Source organism: Cervus canadensis, chromosome 11 (genome assembly GCF_019320065.1).
Source record: "Cervus canadensis isolate Bull #8, Minnesota chromosome 11, ASM1932006v1, whole genome shotgun sequence".
NCBI lineage: Eukaryota > Metazoa > Chordata > Mammalia > Artiodactyla > Cervidae > Cervus > Cervus canadensis.
The window spans coordinates 69983054-70005509 of NC_057396.1; the positions used below are offsets into that span (position 1 = coordinate 69983054).

A 22456-nucleotide genomic window follows, 5' to 3' on the forward strand; every position below is an offset into this window, starting at 1 on the left:
CTGTGAGAAGGGGTTCAGGCCAGGCCAACAATATCACAAGCTGCCTTGCACAGAGAAAGGGGAAAAGGAAGAACCTGACCCTGGGACTCGTCTGGTTCTCGGCTCTGCTTTGAAGCTCCTGATGGCTGAGACTTGGGCCTGGCCTTCCCTCTCCTGCCTTCTCCTGCCTTCTCTCAAATATGGCTTTGCTTTGGCCTTGGGAGCTAATGTACCTTTGCTCTCGAGCAGAAGATTCTGGAAGGTGGAGTTGTCCTACACGCGCACACATTCCTGACCTGAGATGCTCCCTAGTGGAGAAGCACACACACTAAGGAACAATTATTAGCCACTGTGGCAGAACTGCTTTCCTGGGAGGGAAAGTCAGCACCATAGCAGCAAGGGGTTACCTCTTGGGCCTACTGGAAGGAGCCTGAGCCAAGACAGGAAAGATGACGTGTCCCCCTCTGGGCCCAGGAACAGGGAGGAGAGGCAGCCACGGCCCTTGGCTCCCGATATCCTCAGAACTGGAGCTCGGGGTGGTTTACTGCAGGGCAGGTGCCCACTGCCCCTTTCTGGGCACCACCCTGTAGGCACAACCAGTGCACAGTCTAGGTTTGCACATAGGGTTCAGCTGTGAAACAGTTTGCCTCTTCAGAAGGACAGGACCTCTGTGGTTCTCTCAACTGGCCAGACAGGCCAGTGAGATTTGGCAGAGGCTCTATGACCCACCAGAGCTGGGGACTTAGCTGTGCCCAGCAGCATGAGTGCCCAGAAGTCCATGTGCTGTGAGACAACGCACAGGCTTAATCCTCGTAGGGGAGAGAAGTCCACGAGGAACCATGACCCAGAGGTGCAGGGCAGAGGCACTGGAGGGAGCCGAAAGACCATCAAAAGAATCCCAAGAAGTCAACCATAGGGGCAGGAGGAAAGGCCCCAAGTCTTAGAATGTGAGAAGCCGGCTATGGGGTGTCTGGGTGCAAAAGGGGGTGCTCTGCAGGAAATACATTTGAGATGCTAAGTGAGGAGAAGGAGATGTCCAAGTCCTGACATGAGGGAGGAGAAGCTGAGAGGAGCCAAAAGGAAGGGCTCAATTCACCATTAGAAGTGTTCGGGGCTGGAAGGGGCTTAAATCACTCTTTAGAGAGGAGACCCTGGGGAGAGTCCTTGGGCTGGGGGCGGGGTGTCCCCTCAAGGAGTGAGCCCCAGTTCCCAGCTGGAGGTGGGGTGTTCCCAGCTTCCAGTGCCAACATTTGTATTACATTTCAACCTCACGACCGTGAGATGGACCATTATCGTCCCCATTTCACAGATGAAAAAAAAATCAAACCTTAGGACTGTCACTAATGCAAAGTTACACCACCCATTCTCTCGGAGAGGCGGCTATGACTTCACACCACCTCACTCCAAAACTCTGTCGGCCCTAGGAGCCAGCTCCCGACACCTGCACGTGTTTCTCTGCCTTCCTCCACGGCTCTCCTTTCTGACTGCCTTCTTTGTCTGCAGCGAGGGGGTCAAGTCGGGTCCTAGGAACCAAGATCCCGCCATTAGTTACCCCATACCCGGGCGCTAGGCCCACCCCAGGAACAGAGCCCGCAGGGGCACGGAGGGCTTTGCGGAAGGGGAAACTGCTATTACTGCGTGGGATTGAGCGCGGGGCGGGGCCAAACTCGGGGACCACGGGGCTGAGACTTCAGCACCTTGGAAAGCGCCGCGGGGCGGGGCTCCTGGGTAAGAGGCGGGGCGGGGCGGGGCGTACCCAAGCCCGGCCGAGGGCCCGGGAGCGCGCTCGGAGGCGCTCGCGCCAGTCCCCAGAGCTGCGCGCGGTCTGGAGCCGCGCCCTGCCCTGCGCAGGTGCGCCCGCCGCGCAGTTCCCAGCCGATCCCCGCGGCGGCGGCCTCTCGCCGCGCCCGCGCATCCTTCGCCGCCGCCGCCGCCGCCTCCGCGCCGCGCTCCGCCCGGATGGCCAGGGCTGTGCGGGAGAATGGCGGAGCGAGAGAGCGGCGGCCTGGGCGGGGGGGCCGCGTCCCCGCCTGCCGCCTCCCCGTTCCTGGGGCTGCACATCGCGTCGCCGCCCAATTTCAGGTGAGGCTCTCCGGCCGCCGCGCCCCACCCTTCAGCCTAAATCGATCTGCCCGGGCTCCCCCCCGCACCCGCCCCGCAACACACACTCATGGGAAACCGCAGAACGAGAGGGCGGCGTGGGGATGGGGTCTCTTCACGAATCTCCGTCAGCCCCAAGTCTACACTCATGGCCGATGCATATCCGCGGTGCGGCTTTCTCCGCCATTCCGTGTCCGAGGCGAGGAGATCCTGAGCTGGAACTGGAGGAGGGGGTGCGGAGGCCGCCTTCTCTCCGACTTTGGAGCTGCGGCGGGGCCTGGGGTCTGCGTTGAGAGCCCGCAGGAGGAAGGAAGCCTGGGGCTTTGCCTGCGCCCAGTCGGAAGGCTCCTGAATAGAGGATGGCACTAGGTTGGGGTGCTCCGCGGGTCCGTTTCTTGGGGCGACCGACAGCCTTGGTGCTGGAGAGAGAGTCGCAGGCCCCTCCCCCAGCCCTGCCTGGCCAGAGGGGCCCAACTCCCAGGCCTGGCGTGGCCAGGACCTTCCGTGGATTGGCACAAACACTGACCTGGTCCGGTGCGTGTAGGTGCCGAACAGAGGCTCAGCCTCAACCCGCGAGATCGAGGCCTGGCTGTGGGAGAGGGAGTCTGGGTTGGAGCCCTCAGAAGTAGCCGGGGATATTGGTGGGGTGGGTCCTGCCGGGGTGAGCACCGGGGACCCTGATCTAGCAGCTCCGTCAGCTCTCTCCCTAACCCCCAGTCTGGTCTTAGGCAACTGGGAGGTGGGTTTCAGAGAGGTGGCAGTGGGTGTTGTGGGGGTTGGGATGGACGTCCCTCCGTCCTCATCCTGGCTGGTTGGAGAGGAAGGAAAGGAGGGGTTACGGCTCCAGAGCCCCCAGAAAGAGGCCTCCATTCCCCATTGTTCCTCCATGTAATGAGCTGGGTCTGCCCCTCTCCTGGGGCCCCCACCCCCGCCGGGCCCCAGCTGGGCTCTGGCGCCAGCCCCTCTTCTTGACCAAGGGGTTGCTGGCTCCCCGGCCCTCAGGTGGGCAGGGACCTCCAGGGATCGCTAATGGCATCATCATCAGGACTAGAAATCTCCCAGAAGGCCCCGAGCTGAGCTGCCAAAGACCAGATGGAGGAGGCCGGGCTCCAGGACTGGGGGCTTTGTGGTTCGGGCCTCAGAGTGAGGAGGCCGAGGTCTGAGACTCACTGTACCCGACGTGGACTACTCTGCCTTCACACCAATGCCGCCCTCCTTCCAGGAGGCCCCTCTAGTGGGAGAGTACAGCCCTCGGACAGACGTGGATGCAAATCCTGGCTCCACCAACTTTCTAGCTGCCTGGCCTGGGCAGCGCTCTGATCTTTCCTGAGTCTCATCTGTTGATGAGCTAATTCACATTGATTCCTTAATGTACATCACATTGGCGCTCAACAAGTGTCATCCTCCACACCGGCGGGCATTGAGATGGCTCATTCCTGCTCGGGGCCTGTTCCCCGGGCTGGCCGAGGTCTCCCTCCCTCCCCACCACTCAGGGCATCAGGATGGGCCTGCCCATTTTGTAGATGAGGAGACTGAGGCTCAGGAAGGCGGGTGGCTTCCCCGAGGGCAGTCAGGGCCTGAGGCTGCGTGTTCGGTCCACTCTACCTTCAGGCCCTGCCTCTGGCCCAGAGGACAGCTTGGCCTTCCCGGGGGAGAGCACTTTCCATCCCTCCCTGTCCCCGGCGGGCAGGTTATCCTGGATGCCTGAGCGACAGTGACTGGTAAGGAGGGCCCGCCAGTGAGTGTGGCCAGCCCTGGGCCTGCTGGGTGAGTTGGGCACCACGCCAAGGCGGAGCGTGGGTTGGCCCTCCAGGACCCCAGGGCCTGGCTGTGGAGATGTGAACAGTAAGCCAGTGTCTCCGGCCTGAGGCCTGCCCTGCTGGCTCCAGCAGCCCCCGCTGCCCTTTCCCCGTCCGCCTCTCACAGTTCTTAGCTCGGCTGATGGAGCCCGGGTGGGGCTGCCCCTGTGGCTCTGGCCTGGCTTTGAATCCTGGCTCCATCCTCTTAGCCGCGTGCTCAGAGTGGGTGCTGAATGCCTTGGGCCGGTCTTTTCTCCACGATGCCTACTTTGGTCCCTGCTCAGGGTGGCCCTAAGACTTGGATAAAACAACACATGTTGAGTGTTTCAAGGACTGTGAAGAGCTATATTCACGTAGAGCTGTTCTTGTGGGTATTATTTTGCGTGTGTGTGCACATGCGTGTGTGCATGCGTGTATGTGTGTGCACATATGCGTGTGTGTGTGCATGTGACCCAGCACCACTGTCCACTTCCAGAAGGCACAAGAAGTCAATACCTAAACTTTGGTTTGCCCAAAGCCCGGCACAGAGTAGGTGTGCCCTAAGGCGTTAGGGGTTTATTATTTAATTGGGGATGCAATTGGAGAGTTCCGAGGAGAACGCTGGAAACCCTGCCACTTGGGAGGCCTTCGCTTTGCCCAGTCACCATTCTAAGCACTTTTTGTGCAAGGGCGCCTAGTCCTGCCCAGAACCACATAAACAGAATCTTGTCCTTGTCCCCACTTTGCAGATGAAGGAACTGAGACGGGAAGAGGTTAGATAAGTGGCAGAGGTCGCGTTCGGAGCCACCCTGGAAATAGAGGAGAGTTCGTGGAGAGGGGCATGTGGTGTGGATCTGAGGAGGGCGAGCATTTGTTTGTTGAGAGTTGGTGTAAATAAACTTTTTTTTTCTGATTCTAGAAATGCTCCAACCAGTTACTAGTAATTACCTTTGACTCTGGTGTGGGAGAGGGATTTTCATTTATTTCACAAACTTCTGTATTCTTTGAGTTCTTATTTTTACCATAAGCATAAGTTACTTCTGTCACCTAGAAAAGAATAAAAGAAAATTGGACGGTAAAGTGATACATGTTCATTTTAAGGAAATTCTGTGAGAGAATTTAGAAGCTTAGCTGCGGATTCCTTGAGCTCGATGGTAGGAGGAAGAGGGGGAGACAGTGGCACAGTCTGCGTGAGAGGCTCATGGGGAGTCAAGTGAGAGGCTGCCCGGAGTGTGCCGGAGGGGGCGTGGAGGAGGGGACCTTGGAGACCAGCTCGTCCAGCACCCCCCCTTCCTTAGGGGGAGACAAGAGAGGCCAAGCGGGTTCTGGAGCACACACAGCAAGCTGCAGCGGAGCTGGGGCGGCACCGGGTCTCAGGACTCCTTGGACACGATGGTCATGTTCTGGCCCCCATGCTGCCTGGGGGGGCGGGAGTCCAGGGCCCCTTACTCATCTCTTCACAGGGTTCCGTGCACTCAGCGAGAACTTGCGGGAATTCCCAGTGGTTAGGATTCCACACTGGCACCGCCGAGGGCCTGGGTTCAATCCCTGCTCGGGGAACTAAAATCCTATAAGCTGTGCCACCCGGCTCCCCACCTCACCCCCAAAAAAACCCAAGTATTTGCACTTGGCCCGGCTCACTGCGACACTCCAGAGGCACAGATGAGGGCCTGGCCTGTCGTGCAGGCGGCGACATGGTCTATGTGGTCGGACAGACAGACAAGTCCTTACCAGACAGGCGGAAGGTGAGCTGGTGACTCGGGTCAGGGGCCTGGAGGGGCCCTGGGTCAGGGCCGGGTCAGCTCAGCGCAGGCCTCGGGGGCGAGTGAGGGTCACCCAGGAGGAGGGGTGAAGAGGGAGGGTGCTGACAGGGCATGTGACTCCCAGGCTGGCCCGAGTGCGGGGAGCGGGCGTGCAGGGACGCAGAGGCCCGTGGGGACCCTGGCCTGTCCCCCCACAAGCAGGGGAGCCCCCAGAGGTCTCAGGAAGGACAGCATCAGATGGTGCCTCGGGCTTCCGATCAGGAGCGGACCGGGAGGCAGGGGGACCACTGGGAGACCGGCCGTCATGCGGGTGTGGACGGGGCTCAGGGGAGGGACATTTGGAGGGTGGATTAGCCCACCTGGGAGGGAGCCAGGGGAGGTGGGAGGGGAGAGAGGCGTCTGGGATGAGGCCAGTCCCGAGGAAGGGGGTGCCCCGTGGGAGACGAGAGGCTTGGCGGGCGGGGTGATGACGTCACTTGAGGCTGAGCCTGAGGTTGCTGATCGTGGGGGGACCCAGTTAGAAGGTTCAAGCAGGCAGCTGGTCTGGGGTCTGGAGCTCAAAGAGGAGGATGGGGCTGGAGCCCACAGACCCTGGGAATCTCCGCTCAGAGAGCGGGCGATGGCCTGAAGCCTCAGGAGGAACGTTGTACCCGGGGGGGACAGAGTGAAGGGAGAGGCTGGGAACCAGCCACATTTGGGGGGCAGTGAAAAGCTGCTGCTCTTGGGGCCACCCCAGCCCGGGCCCTGGGCAGCACCCCCAGATGGCTGCGATGAGCCTCCAGTACAGGAGACGGAATGTGGACTCTCCTCACACAGACGGCTGTGGCCAAGGCAGGATTTCACCTCCAGTGATTGGATGTCAGAGGTTGAGCCCCTGGCCCCCACCCCCGCCCCCCAGGCGCTCTTACATCCAGGGCGCCGTCTCTGCACCTGGCCCTGCTCTTGGATTCAGTCAAGAAATCTCTAGGCGCATCCACCGTGGGCCTTACCCGGCCCCAGAAACACAGGCAGGGCCCAGGGCCTGGGTCCACCAGCGCTGCTTCTAACAAGCATTTATTTAGTGCCTGCAGTATACGGGGCCCTGGGCTTCACGTGTGGAGCAGAGCGAAGGTGGGAGTCAGTTACCTCAGGAAGCCCGGCTCTATGAGGGGCAGCCGCTGGGGGGTGTGACCCAGAGCGGACTTGAGAAGACCTCCCAGATCCCACCGCGTCCCACGGCTGTGTTTGTGTCAGGGTCTCTTCTGCGTGTAAGTCATCACGTGGAGCCATAAAGTGACACGTTCTGTCTTCTGCTTATTGTATTAGTTCCCATTTTCAACATTTATAATGCACAGACTTTATAACGTTCATCCCAAAGAGCGAGCAATGCTCCCTCCACTGGAGGACCCCGCGCGCCAGACTCGGCGGTGGTTTCCATGATGAGGACACACACCCTGTGTAGAAAAGCTTTTCCAAGGTTGGGATGGTTTTCAAAGGATAGTTTCCCAATAGTTGAGTCACCAGATGCCAGAGTTCTTGCTCCGTATCAGCACCAAAGTATTTGAACAGCTTCGATGCTTGCTAACCCCAAGTAGGGGCTTCCCGGGTGGCGCTAGTGGTGAGGAACCAGCCTGCCAGCGCAACCAGGCTTCCCTGGGGGCTCAGATGGTAAACAATCTGCCTGCAGTGCAGGAGACCCGGGTTCCATCCCCAGGTCGGGAAGATCCCCTGGAGAAGGAAATGGCAACCCACTCCAGTGTTCCTGCCTGAAGAATCCCGTAGGCAGAGGAGCCTGGCAGGCTACAGGCCATGGGGCTGCAAAGGGTCGGACACGACTGAGCTCAACCCCAAGGAGGGGCGTCCTTGTGGGGCTTGTTTCTTGGGTTGGATTCAGTTTTCAGTGAAGATGACCCCAGTGTGGACACGGTTGAGAAAGGAATTCCAGACCAGAGGAGAAAACCCAGCCTGACCCCAGGGTCCACCAGAGCTGGGGGTGGGATGGAGAGGGGACCGTGCGGGTGAGGCTGGGCCTGGTGCCCCCCTCTCTGCCGTCTCGGCCATCACCATCTTCCCAGAGGCCCCCACATCCTACCCCAGCCTGGAGCAGGTGCGGGGCACACACAACTCAGGCTGAAGAGGGAACTGGCTTCGAGATTTCCGAAGGGGAAGTCTAGAAAGACCTGGGGACAGCAGCGTTTCCCTCATCCAACAGCAGTCACTGAGCACCTGTCATGTCAGGCCCCCGCGCGATGCCGCCCTCGTGGGCCAGTTGCCTCTCAGGGGAGCCCACCTCTGGTCACAGAGCTCACAGGGAAAATCCCAGTGACCGCCCCCCCCCACCCCAGGATGCCTGCAAGGGGGACCTAGCCCACAGCGGGGCTCTTCGGCCCAATCAGGGAGCCAGTGGGGCAGGTGCCTAAGAGTTGGGAGGGTGGGAGGTGGGGGCAGGATCCACAGGTGAGAATTTGGGCCCCTTCGCCTAAGGATGGGGGAAGCTGTTAGGATTCTGAGCTGGGGACGGGTGATAAGACCAGACTTGGATTTCGTGTGTTGGTTTTGGTGGCCCCTCAGAGAATGGCCTATAGGGGAGCCCAAGGGAGGTGGGGAAGCTGCTCGGAGCAGGGCAGCCCCAGGCTCGGGTTCGAGAACCTCCTGGGCAGCCGTGCTCAGCACTCAGAGGGCGGCCGGCGGGACCCCTGGAGCGCAGCTGACCCCATCACAGCGGGGTCTCACACATCATGGCCAGGACCCAAGGTGGGTCAGCTGGCACCCTGACCTCCCTCCCCAGGAGCCAGGAGCAGGAAGACAGGAAGAGCCTCTGGGCAGCCAGATGCCTGGCTGGGATTTGGCATTGCTCAACTTGAAGCCTCAGCACTTTACCATTTAACCCTTGCTTGGCAGGCACTGCTAACTCCGCCTCCTCCTGGGTGGAAACTGCAGCTTAGAAAGAGCTGCCGTTGGTGGAATGCAGATGTGACTGACGTTCACGTGGCAAGGGAAAGGCCATGACGTAAACATCGAAACACAGGAGGCTTGTCTGTCTGTTTAGGGGAGCTCAGCTCAGGCAGGGGGAGCCTGAGGGTGGCACATTCGGAGGACAGTGAGGAGCCAGAGGGGAGGACAGGGGCACCAGAGTGGGAGGCGATGAGGTTAACTCAGAAGAGGGGCCTGGGTGACAAAGATTGATGCCAAGGTCAGGGGGGCCTCGAGAGACCAAACACTTGCCGTAGACTCACCAGATGTTAGTGTGGATGAGCCCTCGTGACCCGTCTCACCCGAACGGGCGAGCAAGTCTGAGTGATGAGGGCAGCTGCCTCCAAAGGGCTGGGGTTCCCAGATCTAGAGGCGAAGCCGGGGACCCGACCTGCAGCGGGTCGTGTGGTTCAGCCTGAGCCATCTTCTGGCGCTCCGGGGGCCGGTTTCCATGGGGAAGGTGGGGCAGTGGGCTCAGGAGGGGACCTCCCTCCTTCCTTCCGGCCCCTGCTGCCCCCCCTGCCCTCCATCTTTTCCTTCCTCCTCCAGGAGCTGCCCTCCTTGAACTTGGAGGGACCAAGGGTCTGTATGGCTTTTCCTCCACAAAGGGCCTCCTGGGGCTTCAGCTGAGAGACCCAGAACTCCTGGTGCCTGATAAGCAGGAGGAAAGGGCAGGGGATGGGGCGGCGGAGAGGTGGGCAGAGGGGGACGTTGAGGGGAGTGGGTGTGATTTGCAAAGAAGACTCCAGGGTCAGTCCAGCCCCTGATCCTTGGTCGGGACCTCCTCACATAATTTACACACACTCCATTCCGTTAAGTTTACCAACACCCAGATGGGGTCCTCATCTTACCTATGGGGAAGCTGCAGGCCTATGGCATCTTCTGTCTCAGCCTTAGTGTTCCCCATCTGTAAAATGGGCAGAATAAAACCATCCTCTAAGGCTGGATTGAGGATGAAGGGGGACGCAGAGCATCAAGAAGGTTGGTGGCCAGGGCATGGCAGCCACTCAGGCGACAGGGCAGCTGCTCCTCGTAAGGGAAGGAGTCGGGATTTGATCTCAGGCCTCCTGCATCTGAGCCTGGTATGGTGGCCATTCCACCATCTTGCCTGGCTTAGGGGTAAAAAGTGAGATTGAGGAGCTCCGTGAACCCACCCCACCGGAGCCAGGGATCGAGTACAGGCTGTTGAGGCCCAGCCCAGGGCTCTGTCCACCACCGCCCTCAGTGACCCTCATTGCTCATGTGTAGAGGCTGAGACAGCTGTCCCTGCCTGCCCCCCCAGACCTGCCTCCTGGGAAGCAAGAATATCGGGTGACGCTGAGATCGCGTGTGTAGAAATGATCTGAGAAGCCCCAGCCCAGGTCCAAGCCAGACCCTGCAGGTCTGCTGCGAACACTCTGGTCTGAGAGGAGCTCCGGAGGCTGAGGCTGTCCTGGACAGACTTCAGCAGACACGAATTGAGTGCCTATTGTATGCAAGATGACCTCACCAGCTCTGCCCTCCAGACTTTGCTGGGGGCGGGCGGGTGGGGGGAACCTTTATTCTTCACCTGCTGGGTGCAGGGCGCGGGTAGGGTGTGAGCTCTGTCTACTTTGGAGCCTCCTGAGAGGACGGGAAGGGTGCTTGATGCAGGCCTCTTTCCCTCCACTCCTTCACACTGCCTTCCCTCCATGCACGGGGTGACGCCAACCACAGACGAGGAATGACGGACCAGTGAGCACTGCCTGGAGGGCTGTTAGGCGCTGACACGGGGGACCAGGGGGGCTTCCTGGAGGAGGGGGCTTAACCGAACCTTCTCCCCCCAGGCACAGGTTGAGAGCCTGCCACATACTTCATCCAAGCACTGCGTTAGACACTTGGGAGGCAGATGCAAGAGATAGGCCATCACACACAGAGTCGGCAAGAGGCGTCGCGGGCAGAGGGTGGAGTTTCTTCGGACAGCTCTGCCTCATCGTGGTGGTTGTGGGCGGAGCGATATGCAGGCATGGGGAAACTGAGGCAGACAGGCCAGGGTGGAGGCCTGGGACTGCACAGGCAGGAGCTAGGCCAGGCTGGGCAGTGAGGACAAGAACATGCAGATGTGTGCGGGGGTCCCAGGCCCCCAAGGGGCGTCCGAAGGCACGTCTGGGTTAGATACCCAGCGGTCCTGCCGCCACCTGGTGCCAGCTGAGTCCAGGGGTGCCTTCTCCGTGACAGGCCAGGCTGCCAGTGTGTGTTCCCCACCCGATCAGTACCACTGCAAACGGGTTCTCGGTCCAGGATCAGAGATGCCACCCCGCGCCAGACCAAGCAGGGCTGCCCTGGCTTCCTCCCCAGCCTGCCCGTACCTCCACGCCCGCCCTCAGCCCATCAGAATCCCTCCGCGCCGCTCCTCCAGGGGTCTTCCAGCTTCTGCTGCTGCCACCTCGCGGTGCCAGGAGGCTCTTGGGCCCCCAGGCTGCCCTTCCTGCCCTGCCCTTAGCCCCGCCTTGGTGCCTCTTTTGCCTCCAGGCACTTCCTGGACGGAAGGACAGAGCCCTGGGGAAGGGGGCCGGGTTCTGTCTGCACCCAGGTGGGCAACAGAAGCCGCCTAGACCCACCCCAGGCAGCGCTGTCTAGGAAACCTGCCTGATGAGCTGCGGGGGCTGAGCATCCCTTTGTGGAGAATTTTGGAATCACAGTCCCCCCCCACCCCCACCCCCATCTCACCACCAGGAGCCCTACTTGTGCTGCTGGCCCTTTAAAAGCAGATCCGGGGCTGGCTTTTGGGGGGAAACAGCCCAGATTTCTGCCATCTGCGTCCAAGCCTGGGCCAGGGAGGGGGGGCCACGCCAACCCCCGACAGGATCGGGGCATTGGAAGGGCAGGTGGAGCCCGGCATTGATTGCAGTAACCTGATCCCGCGGGGGAGGCGGCCGCGACAGCGGCGGCTGCGAAGGGCCGGGGGAGGAAGCTGCCTGCAGCTGAGGGCTGGCGGGGCAGAGCTGGGGTCGGCAGCCAGCCGCTGCCTCCTCTCCCGGCCCATCTATTTTTAATGAGCTCCCCAGGCTTCTGCAGCGGGCTGGACGCAGAAAGGCAGGCCCAGGCGGCGGAGGCCGGAGGCCCCAGCCCTGCCCGGAGCCCTGGCCCCCGCCCCCACCCTTCTGGGCATGAGAGGACGGCCCTGGGGCCCCTCAGCCCCCCGGCCGGGCAGGGCTCTCCATGCAGCTGGTGCTGAAGATGGATTCGAGCCCAGACAATGACAGCTGGTTGGAGGATCAGTGGGAGCGCTGGTAGGGCTTTGGGGACCGGCGTGGGGGAGGGGGAAGCTCTGGGGCGGCTCCATTGGGCTCCAGGTCTCTGTTTGGTCGGGTGGAGGCCAGAGGCAGGGGGTGTGGCCTCCTCGGGCCCCCCAGGGCTGAGCCCACCACCTCTCCTGGATGACCTTGGTCTAGTGGGTCTCCATTCTCTATGCCTCAGTCTCCTGGTCTTCTTGAGGAAGAGACTCCCAAGAATTCTCCCCAAGAAGAATTCTCCCCAACTTCCTTAACAGAGTTCTCCCACTGTCCCACCCACACCAAACCGGGCAGATACCCAGGACTGGGGCTGAGTAGGGGCTGGCACAGCCCGCCACTCCGGGGTGGGGGGCGCAGGGCCGGCCTGTGGGCGAGAGGGTCCTAGTACAGCCAGTTAAGAGTTCCCATGCTTTGAGTGGGGTCTCCTGAGTCCAGGACACCTCCAGCTTAAGCCAGCCCGGCCATGGGCAACCTCCTGTTCAGGGCCCACAAGCCAGGCAGGCAGATTTTGCGTTCGAATTGATGAGACCAAGAGCACAGAACAGGGGCGCCGTCGTTCCTAGAACTGGATGAAACGACATTGACACCAGGTCCCCTTCACCTGCTCCCAGGGCTTCCGAGGCGCGGGACCTCCTGGGCCGGGGACACGGAGCGCCCCTCCGAGCTGGGGCGGGGCCTCTGCCAGCACCCTGGGTTCTGTCCCCGAGGTGCACAGGGAGCCCCCGCTTCTGGCCTCCCTTGGAGTCTCCTGGACACTCTTGCCTCCTCCATGAGTGAACTGGAGTCAAGTCAGTGCCTTGACTCTGGGAGCCATTTCTTTGGCAGAGCCCAGGCTCTGACCAGCTGGGCCTTCTAGGCACAGCCTCTGGGTGACAGCAGGGTGGACAGCTCCCAGCTGGGTAGAGCTAGGGGGACCCAGAGCCCTCCCTTCCGCTGCCACGCTGGAGACCTGCCTTTTGATCTGAGCCTCAAACTTACCCTAACCCTTTGCACTGAAGCAGGCAGACCTCAGGTTCCATCCTCTGGTGATATGTCTTCGAGGGGCCGCCCCTCTGAAGAGGTATGGGGGAGGCCTCAGGGTCCTCAGCCCACCGCCAGCAGTCCCCTGAGTGGTAACTTTGGCTTCTTGTCCCCACCAGGCTCACCCATGACATCAGCCTGGAGGAGTTTGAGGATGAAGACCTCTCTGAGATCACCGATGAATGTGGCATCAGCCTGCAATGCAAAGACACCTTGTCCTTACGGGTAAGGGTAGGGTGGGCAGGATGGGTAGGGACAGGAGGGAGGGTATCCCTGTATCTAGAGGGGCTGTTGGGGTCTGGGTGGTACTCCCATCTAAGGAAATAACATGCAGGACAATGCTTGGCACATCTTGAGTGCTCAGATTTTTTAATTTATTATGTATTTATTTATTTTGCCAGGGGCAAAGGCAGGAGACAGCTCCTTCAACTGTCCATAAGAAGGGAGAGAGCAGGAAGTCTTGAGGCCTAGGACAGTAGCAATTAGGACCCAGAATTAAGGGAAGGCTCAGGACTACCCTACATCCTTTCCAAAGCTTCCTTGGCAGAGGGCCTGAGGCAGTGCAGGGTGGAGTCCAGTGGAATCTGCAGTGCTTTGGGGCAGGAGAAAAGAGCCAGGGCACTCCCTCGGCTACGGTTGCACGGAACACACCACACAGCCCTGCGGACCCCCTCTGGCTCACTGTCCTAAAGGTCCCTCTGGAAGCTTAATCCAGCTCTGCTGCTCTGGGCCCCCATGGCTTCACCATAGGACAAATGGCTCTCTCAGCTGCCAAAGGTCTGAATTCTGCCTGGAGGGAGGTCCCCAGCATCTGGGGAGACCCAGTCAGACAGAGATCCCTCATGTCTCTTCAGAACAGGGAAAAGGGGCCATGGGCCAGGAGATGGAAAGCAGGCATGCAGCTAGGTTGCAGAGCCCAGAGTTTCTCTCAGCCCCCAGGAGGGTGGGTGGCCAGAGGAGACGTGCGGTTGGGAGAATGGCAGCCAAGGAGAGCCGCAGTGTGAGTTGGGGTGGGGTGCCTCTGTGTGGACCTCCTTTTACCCCCAGAGACTCTGTAAGCCCTTCCAGGCAAGAGGAAACGGAGGGGTGGGGGAAACCCTACAGTATGCTGGACCCCAACCCCCCACTCTCTGGCCAGGCCTAGAGGGGATGGAGGCAGAGGCCACTTATTCTGGACTAATACAGCTTCTTTAAGGTCATTTATCAGTTTGGGACTCCCACACCATCCTCTTGGCTGACTTGTACGAGCAGAGCCTTGGAGAGGGTGGTCTTTGCAACCAGCGGACCTGAGGCGGTACTAGCTCAAGGTGTACCCTATGGGGCCTTAGCCAAGCTCCAGGGGTCTATCATGTTTTCTTGCCAGTAAATCCTCTCCTCTGTGGGAAGCTGGGAGGCAGTTAACTGTTGAGGGAATTGGGAGAGTCAGGGGATCTGTCCAAGGTGCCAGGGAGTTAATGGCAGGCCTGGAACTAGAACGGAGCTCTGGACTGTCAAAGTTAGGCTGGTCCGAGAGAAGACCTCAGGTTGGAGGGTCCTCAGCCTGAGGACGGAGGAGGGTGTGGATGCCACTGCCTCATGCGGGTGCTCGCCACTTGCTCCTCCCCGCCCGGCATCCGTCTTCCGGCCACGATCGGGTCCTCCTGTCCGCACTGCGGCCCTCTGGGCTGAGACTGTCTCCTGAGTTTTCCTTACTGCCCGCTTCAAAAACTAACCCCGGTCTCCATCCCTTGTGGGGCCCTGAACTCCTCGGCGACCCCTCCGTCCCCATGGCAACAGCGGTGACCTCACTCTGGGCTCAGTTTACTACTCGGGTGAGGTCACTGGCCGTTGCCAAGGGAACGAGGGGTGTTGCAAAGAGTCGGAAAGCGGGGGACCATGGGGGAGGGGAGCGGTGTGGACTGCCAAAGGTGCGGACTGACATGCGGAGGAGGCGGCGGCCTCGCGCGTCCTCGAGGGGGCAGGAGGGCATGGCCCCCTCTCGCGGGCCTCCTTGCCGCGCTCCCTGTCTCCCCCTCTTTGTGGCCTCGGAATGGGCTCGCCCGCGCCGGGAGTGGGGAGGGGGGAGGTGGGGGGCGGTGCTCGGCCGCCTGGGCCCCGCCCCCGCCCGGCCCCCTGACGCCCCTCCGTTCGCGCCTCGCAGCCCCCACGCGCCGGGCTGCTCTCCGCGGGCGGCGGCGGCGGTGGGGGGAGCCGGCTGCAGGCCGAGATGCTGCAGATGGACCTGATCGATGCGGCGGGGGACACTCCCGGCGCCGAGGACGACGACGAGGAGGAGGAGCGCGCCGCGCGGCGGCCGGGAGCAGGGCCGCCCGAGGCCGAGCCCCGCCAGGAGACGGCGCCCCGCGGCCAGAGCCAGGGGCAGGGCCAGGGCCAGGGCCCGGGCGGTGGAGACACGTACAGGCCCAAGCGACCCACCACGCTGAACCTCTTCCCGCAGGTGCCGCGGTCTCAGGTGAGGCGGGGGCGGGGCCCAGGGGGCGGGGCTGCGGGGCGGGGCTCCGGCAGGTGTCCTCAGGGTCCCGGCGAGGGCCGCGGAGCGGGCAGGGCTTCGAGAGCCTGAGAAGTCTCCAGCCTGGTGATGCTTGGCGTAGCTTTCCGAGGGGGAGGTCCCTGGAGAGGTGATCGCTGAAGGCAAGCAAAATCCACCCTAAGTGAGACGAGCCGAGTGGTCTGGCTGGGTTTAGAGCCTCGAGATGAGACGTGGAAGGAATGCAGGGGCTGAGAGGGGCAGGGGGGTGATGCTGCTGGAGAGGGAAGTAGGGAATTAAGAGAACAGGGGTTGCCAGGGTGTCGGGGTTCCTGGTGAACGTGGGGCAAAAGCAGGGCCTGGAGAAAAGGGCACGTGAGGTGGCCGCGTGGGAAAAGTCAGGGGAAGTTGTGAGGAGTTGCGGCTGGGGAGCAGCCGCCGCTTTGAAATTCGGGCAGCTGGGAATTCCCGGGGGGCAGGGAAGAGAAATGGGAGGCGGAGCTGCTAGGCTGGGCTGGGGGCCTAGGGCCCCTGGGCTGGGTGGCTGGATGCCAAGGAGGGTTGAATAGGGTGGGGGAGAGCCGGCCGTGGACTATTGTCTCCCAGGCCCAGTCTGGGGAGGTTCAGAGGAGCAGCTCGGGGAGCTGGGGCTGTGGGTGGAGGGTGCAGGGGGTGCAGATAGAGGCTCGGTCCCTTTCCCAGGATCCTCTCTGGTGGGTTTTGGCAGCCAAACTCATGAATGTGCAAGCCTGCGAGAGTGTTCTCAGGGGAGGGGACCCAAGGTGTCTGTAGGAAGCCTTGTATATAGGCATTGTGGAGAGGGGTCCCAGGGGCCGGAGATCCAGGAAGGAGGGCCTCTGACAATTACATCTGTCATTCCTCTGTCATGTGCTCCTGGCGGGGAGAGTGGGGGAACCGCGTCCTGGGGCCGTCGTTTGTATGAATCATCCCAGTCCCCCAAGCCAGCTGCCAGGGAGACCCTTCTTCCTGCCCCTTTCAGGCTCTATGAGCATGTCCCTGCCCCTTCCCTAGACCATGGCTTCCCAGGCTCCAGGGGAGCTGGGCTGGGAGTGAGCCTCTTCCCTGTAAACCCTGCAGGTCTGAGACCTCGGGGTCTGGCCCTGTCCCTGGATGGCTCTGGCTCCCCTCCCCACTCAGGAGCACTCATGGTGGCCATGGCCACTTTCGTTGAGGCCGTTGAGAGCATCTCCCCGAGGCCCAGCCAGCTTCCCTGGGCCGGGGGAGTGGGCTGTCCCGCGTCAGCAGGCCTGGCGAGGAGGGCTGTGACTTGCCACCCCTCCTGCCTGCGCCAGGGGGCTGAGGCCCTTGGCAAAGTGGTAGGGGGGCAGGGGCAGCAGCAAATGGCCTCGGGCTGGCCCGGGTGGGGGCGGGTCGGGGCCGGGGCCTCCCTGTGCCGGGCACTGGAGCGCCTCTGTCACAAGGGCCTTTTGTTCCCCGCACAGGACACACTGAATAATAACTCTCTGGGCAAGAAGCACAGTTGGCAGGACCGGGTGTCGAGATCATCCTCGCCGCTGAAGACAGGTAAGTGGGGACCCTTACCCTTGCCGGAACCCCAGCCGTGGTCGGCGGCGGCCCCGGAGCCTGCCGGGGCCCCACGGGGAGGCCCCCCTTGCCTTGGTGTCTGTGTCCCGGCGGCCCAAGGGCCGGTGAGGGCGCCGCCTTCAGCCCCGCCCCGCCTGCTCTCCAGGGGAGCAGACGCCTCCGCATGAGCACATCTGCTTGAGCGATGAGCTGCCGCCCCCCAGCAGCCCCGCGGCCACCAAGGATAGAGGCACCTCCACGGACAGCCCCTGCCGCCGCAGCGCCGCCACGCAGATGGCGCCTCCCGGTGGGCCCCCTGCCGCCCCCGCGGGTGGCCGGAGCCACTCGCACCGAGACCGCATCCACTACCAGGCGGACGTGCGGCTGGAGGCCACCGAGGAGATCTACCTGACGCCGGTGCAGAGGCCCCCGGACCCTGCGGAGCCCGCCTCCGCCTTCCTGCCGCCCGCCGAGAGCCGCATGTCGGTCAGCTCCGACCCCGACCCCGCCGCCTACCCCGCCAGCGCCGGGCGGCCACACCCGTCTATCAGCGAGGAGGACGAGGGCTTCGACTGCTTGTCGTCCCCGGAGCGGGCCGAGCCGCCCGCGGGAGGATGGCGCGGGAGCCTGGGGGAGCCGCCGCCGCCTCCGCGGGCCTCGCTGAGCTCGGACACCAGCGCCCTGTCCTACGACTCGGTCAAGTATACGCTGGTGGTGGACGAGCACGCGCAGCTGGAGCTGGTGAGCCTGCGGCCGTGCTTCGGCGACTACAGCGACGAGAGCGACTCGGCCACCGTCTACGACAACTGCGCCTCTGCCTCCTCCCCCTACGAGTCGGCCATCGGGGAGGAGTACGAAGAGGCCCCCCGGCCGCGGCCCCCCGCCTGCCTCTCGGAGGACTCCACCCCCGACGAACCCGACGTCCACTTCTCCAAGAAGTTCCTGAACGTCTTCATGAGCGGCCGCTCTCGCTCCTCCAGTGAGTGGGCAGCAGGGAGCTGCGGAGGGACCTGGGCGAGGTGTCCCCGGGAGGCGGCCCCAGGTCCGTCTAGTCAAGGCACTCGGGCTGAGCCCGGGGCTGGGACCAGCCTCTCCCAGCCTGTCCCCCTCGCCTACAGGTGCGGAGTCCTTTGGGCTCTTCTCCTGCGTCATCAACGGGGAAGAACAGGAGCAGACCCACCGGGCCATATTCAGGTAAGAGCTGAGGGCGGGGGTTGGGCAGGCAGGAGCTGGCCACACCCTCCCGGCCTCCACCATCACCACGTGGCCTAAACCAGCCCCTGCACTCAGCCCCAGCAGGCCAGTGTCCGCTCTCTAGGAACCTGGAGTTCCGACACAGAGTGAACGGTCTCAGAATGATGTGTTTGCTGCCAGAGCCCAAGAGGGTGCCCAGCAGACACCCCTGACCACACTTTAAAACCCACCAGCCCCTCTCCCTCCCCCATGTGGAAATAGTTGCTACCCATGACCCCTCACTTAGAACTTCACTGTAGCTCAGACGGTAATGAATCTGCCTGCAAGGCCAAAGACCCGGGTTCGATCCCTGGGTCAGGAAGATCCTCTGGAGAAGGGCATGGCAACCCATTCCGGTATTCTTGCCTGGAGAATCCCATGGACACAGGAGCCTGGCGGGCCACAGTCTATGGAGTCGCAAAGATTTAGACACAGCTGAGTGACTCACACTGCCACCACCAAGACCTCTCACAGTTGACCTGTGGCCTTGCTCCCTTGGCTGTGATTTCCTCAGTGGCAGACGTGTGTCTGATTGATCTCAGTCCTCTCCTCCCGGCCCCAGGAGTCATGGGCACATGGGATGCTGTGCAAAAGTTTATTGAACCAGTGATGTCAATGTAGCTCCCCAACCCCAGAGCAGGGTGGGGAAACAGATGTCTGGTTGAAGGGGCCCAGGTGGTGAATTCCTCACGGGCCCTCGTTGGGGACAGGTTTGTGCCTCGACATGAAGACGAACTCGAGCTGGAAGTGGACGACCCTCTGCTGGTGGAGCTGCAGGCCGAGGACTACTGGTACGAGGCCTACAACATGCGCACGGGAGCCAGGGGCATCTTCCCTGCCTACTACGCCATTGAGGTCACCAAGGAGCCTGAACACTTGGCAGGTAGTGTTGCTTCCCTGCCCTGGCGCCCCGGGGCCCCCATGTCTGCCCCAACCCCATCGCTCCTGGGCAGATCGGTGCTCCAGATCTCAGTCTCCCAGGGAGGGGGCCCGGCAGCAGCGACTTCAGATCCATCTCACAATCGAGAAAAGTGAGCCCCAGCCCAGTAGGGTCAACCCTGGGGGTTGCTGGGGAGCCGGGAGACGGGGGTGACCCTCTGTGGGTCTGCTTGCTGCTCATTCCACACTTGCTTTCCAGCCCTGACCAAAAACAGCGACTGGGTGGACCAGTTCCGGGTGAAGTTCCTGGGCTCAGTCCAGGTCCCCTATCACAAGGGCAATGACGTCCTCTGTGCTGCTATGCAAAAGGTAGCCGCTCCGCTGGGGAGGGCGCCCACCCCTGGCCCTGTCTCCCAGCCTCTCCTGGGGAGAGGGGCGCCTGCCTGACGTCCTGTCCTGCACCCACAGATCGCCACCACCCGCCGGCTCACCGTGCACTTTAACCCGCCCTCCAGCTGCGTCCTAGAGATCAGCGTGCGGGGCGTGAAGATCGGCGTCAAGGCTGACGACTCCCAGGAGGCCAAGGTGACAGCCCGGGGCCCGCCCTCCCCGCTCTCCCGCCAGACTCCCAACCTGTGTCCCCACAGGCTGACGACCACCCTCTTCTCTTCTCCCTCCTGTAGGGGAATAAATGTAGCCACTTTTTCCAGTTAAAAAACATCTCTTTCTGTGGATACCATCCAAAGAACAACAAGTAAGACCCGAGGGGAACAGGGCGGAGGCGGGTGTGCTGGCTCAGGGTGCTTGCAGTCCAGCCCGGGGCCTGGCGTGCACCCCAGGGGCCCGAGCCCCCGCCCCGCCCAGACGGACTGCTGTCCCTCTGCAGGTACTTTGGGTTCATTACCAAGCACCCTGCTGACCACCGGTTTGCCTGCCACGTCTTTGTGTCTGAAGAATCCACCAAAGCGCTGGCAGAATCTGTGGGGTGAGTGTGTGCGCCCTGCCGAGCCTCCAGCCCTGGCGTGAGGGCCCCAGCACACTCCTCAGGCTCAGCAACACCCCCCAGTCCTCCCAGCGCCTCTGCACAGCGTCCTCAGCTCACAGAGGGAGGGCTGGGCGGTCCTGCGGTCCTGGCTTTCCCTTTCTTCAGTTGCGGTCTTACTCAGGAAGCGCCACGTGTAGAGAACAGAGCTGAGTAGCTCTGACCGGGGCGGGGGTGGGAAACAGCCCGGAATAGGGACCCCAACGCTCCAGGGTGAAAACCGCGGATGGAGATCCTGCCCCTGCCGGGTGACTCCCGGGTGTTTGCCTGCCTCCTAGGAGAGCGTTCCAGCAGTTCTACAAGCAGTTTGTGGAGTACACCTGCCCCACGGAAGACATCTACCTGGAGTAGGGCGGCATCCCCGGGCCAGGGCCAGGACAGCGGGCTGCTGACAGGACGTGGCACGGCTGGAGGGGGCGCCTGCCCCCGCCAGAGGAGGGGGGAGCGGGGGGCTGCTGGCCAGGGTGGGGGAGGGCCGGGGTTACGGGCAGAGGCAAACGCAGTCTATTGTAATATATGGGGTTAGATTCACCTATGGAGGATGGCGTGGGCTGCCCGGGGGTTGGGAGGGCGTGGGGCTGGGGGGAGGATGAAGCCTCTGGCCAGGACAGGGTGCTCGTCCTAGCAGCAGAGGGCTCTGTCTCATCTTGGGCCTCCCTCACTTCCCCTGCCAGGGCCTCTGGCCGTCGGCTCCTGCCTTGACAAAGCCCATGCCACCTGCAAGTGCCCACCCCAGTCCTGCCCCCACACCCAACCCCCAGCCCTGGGGCCCTGAGCTCAGGCCAAGCTCAGCCCCTCCCGAGGACTCTGTGGTCAGGAAACAACCGCAGGTGGGGGCGCCGTCCCCGTTCCCAGCTCTGTCACCGGCGTGGCCTCTGGACCGACAGCTCCCACCGCCAACCCCACCGGCGCGCTGGCCCCCTGGCAGGCGTGGGGTCCCACAGGGAGGGGAGAGCACGGCAGCGGGGGCCCCGCCTCGGCAGGAAACGGAGGCTCCGCCGTGGCCCGGGCCAGCCGGGGCCTCTTGGCTGCTTCAGCTGTAGCCCCATCTAGGTCCTATGACCCCGGCCTCAACTATTAAAGTGCCATTTCCTGTCGGGACCGCGCTGGGTGTCATCTGCTTGGACCGCCACCCCCCCAACCTCACCCGGCTCGTTCCCACCCCAGGAAAGTCCGAGACTTTTGCTGCACAGAATAGTTTTATGAGGGGTTCCCGTCACAGGCGTGAGTCATAGTAGTACTCGGCCATGTCGGGCCCATCTCGCTTGCGCTGCTGGGCCCGGGAGAGCAGGGGTCGGGGCCCCCGAGGCCACGGGTGTTTCGGTCGGACACCGTAGTCTAGAGAGAGAGAAGAGGTGGTGAGTGGCAGGGAGCGTCCGTGTTCCCCCGAAGTCTTCCCCAGACACAGGCTGTGTGGGGTGAGAAGGCCCCCGAGGTTGGCGGGGTGCCCCCTCCCAGGGCACGGCGCCCCCATCAGGGAGCGGGGTGGGGAGAGGAAGGGGAGAGCCTACCGTCCACCAGGCCGGAGAGCGGCTCCGAGAGTTCCAGGGGTGCCGAAAACTCCTCAGGAACGGATCGCTGAGGCCTGTGGGAGAAGTTGGTGTGCTCAGCGCTGGCCAGGGAGCAGCCACCACCTCCCAGAACAGGGAGCAATAGCTGAGGGTGGGGGGGCCCCCGACACCGCGGAGGGGCCGGCCCGCAGAGCACCCCCCACTTCCAGGCCGCTGGCCCGGGGTCCCCAGGAGTTACCTCAGTGGCTGGGGGCGGAGAAGTGCGGCTGCCAGGACAAGGTACAGGACGAAGAGGCTCAGCCCGGCCCTGGGGTGCAGAGCCCCCAGCATGGTGAGAACCATCTTCCGCGGGGTCCCAGATCCCGGCTTCTGCCTGCCCCTCCCCCCGGCGGGCAGGACGACGGAACCTGCTGCCCACGCCCGGGGCCGCCTCACAAAGGCCTCCTGCTCCACGGCGCCGCGTCAGCGGTGGCTCGGGGCCCGGCTGGGCAGCTCCGTGCTGAGGCCTGTGGTCTGCTTACACTGAGGCTGTGGGCCACCAGATGCCAAGCCCATCTTGTTTATTATTAGACGCACCGGTGAGGGCACAGATAGCACAGGTCCCCACCTCGCCTCTTGCCAGGCGGAAACATCACCTCCCCTCTGCGGGCCTGGGCTTCCTCACCACTGAGGTAAGGTACCTACACAACCTGCTCAGGGACGGGCACCCAGGAGGCCCTGTGCAGAGGTCACAGCCACCGCCCAGAGCCCCAGCATTTCCCCTGCTCACCCAGCCTCCCTCTCCCGTCCCCCTCCCTCCCACACTGACTTGCCCCAGGAAGGTCCTGCAGCTGGAGAGCCCTGCTCCACCCAGGCCCCGCTGGACAGAGCCTGTGCTGAGGGCCACCCCTCTCCCGACACTGCCCCCCACAGCTTAGCACGGCCCCAGGGACT

At 62.7% G+C, this 22456-nt stretch overlaps 2 protein-coding genes across 3 annotated transcripts; one reads left to right on the top strand and one right to left on the bottom strand.

Annotated features, from left to right (window-relative positions):
- Window positions 1-1779: 1779 nt before the first annotated feature.
- On the top strand, window positions 1780-21117 carry MAPK8IP1 (mitogen-activated protein kinase 8 interacting protein 1). Of its 2 annotated transcripts, none has more exons than XM_043481002.1 (12): window positions 1780-2061; window positions 12966-13071; window positions 14987-15298; window positions 16777-16858; window positions 17025-17837; window positions 17977-18052; window positions 18802-18974; window positions 19230-19339; window positions 19439-19555; window positions 19654-19724; window positions 19857-19955; window positions 20291-21117. In XM_043481002.1, the coding sequence occupies exons 1-12, from the start codon at window positions 1961-1963 to the stop codon at window positions 20361-20363; spliced, it is 2133 nt and encodes a 710-aa protein (XP_043336937.1). In that variant the 5' UTR covers window positions 1780-1960; the 3' UTR covers window positions 20364-21117. The 2 variants fall into 2 exon arrangements, with proteins under 2 accessions (XP_043336937.1, XP_043336938.1); XM_043481003.1 differs by lacking the exon at window positions 1780-2061 and adding an exon at window positions 11352-11823.
- A 75-nt stretch (window positions 21118-21192) lies between these two features.
- Window positions 21193-22313, bottom strand: C11H11orf94 (chromosome 11 C11orf94 homolog). The gene is made up of 3 exons (XM_043481040.1): window positions 21762-22313; window positions 21524-21597; window positions 21193-21350 (listed from the first exon to the last, which is right to left on the bottom strand). The coding sequence occupies exons 1-3, from the start codon at window positions 21863-21865 to the stop codon at window positions 21229-21231; spliced, it is 300 nt and encodes a 99-aa protein (XP_043336975.1). The 5' UTR covers window positions 21866-22313; the 3' UTR covers window positions 21193-21228.
- Window positions 22314-22456: the final 143 nt, after the last annotated feature.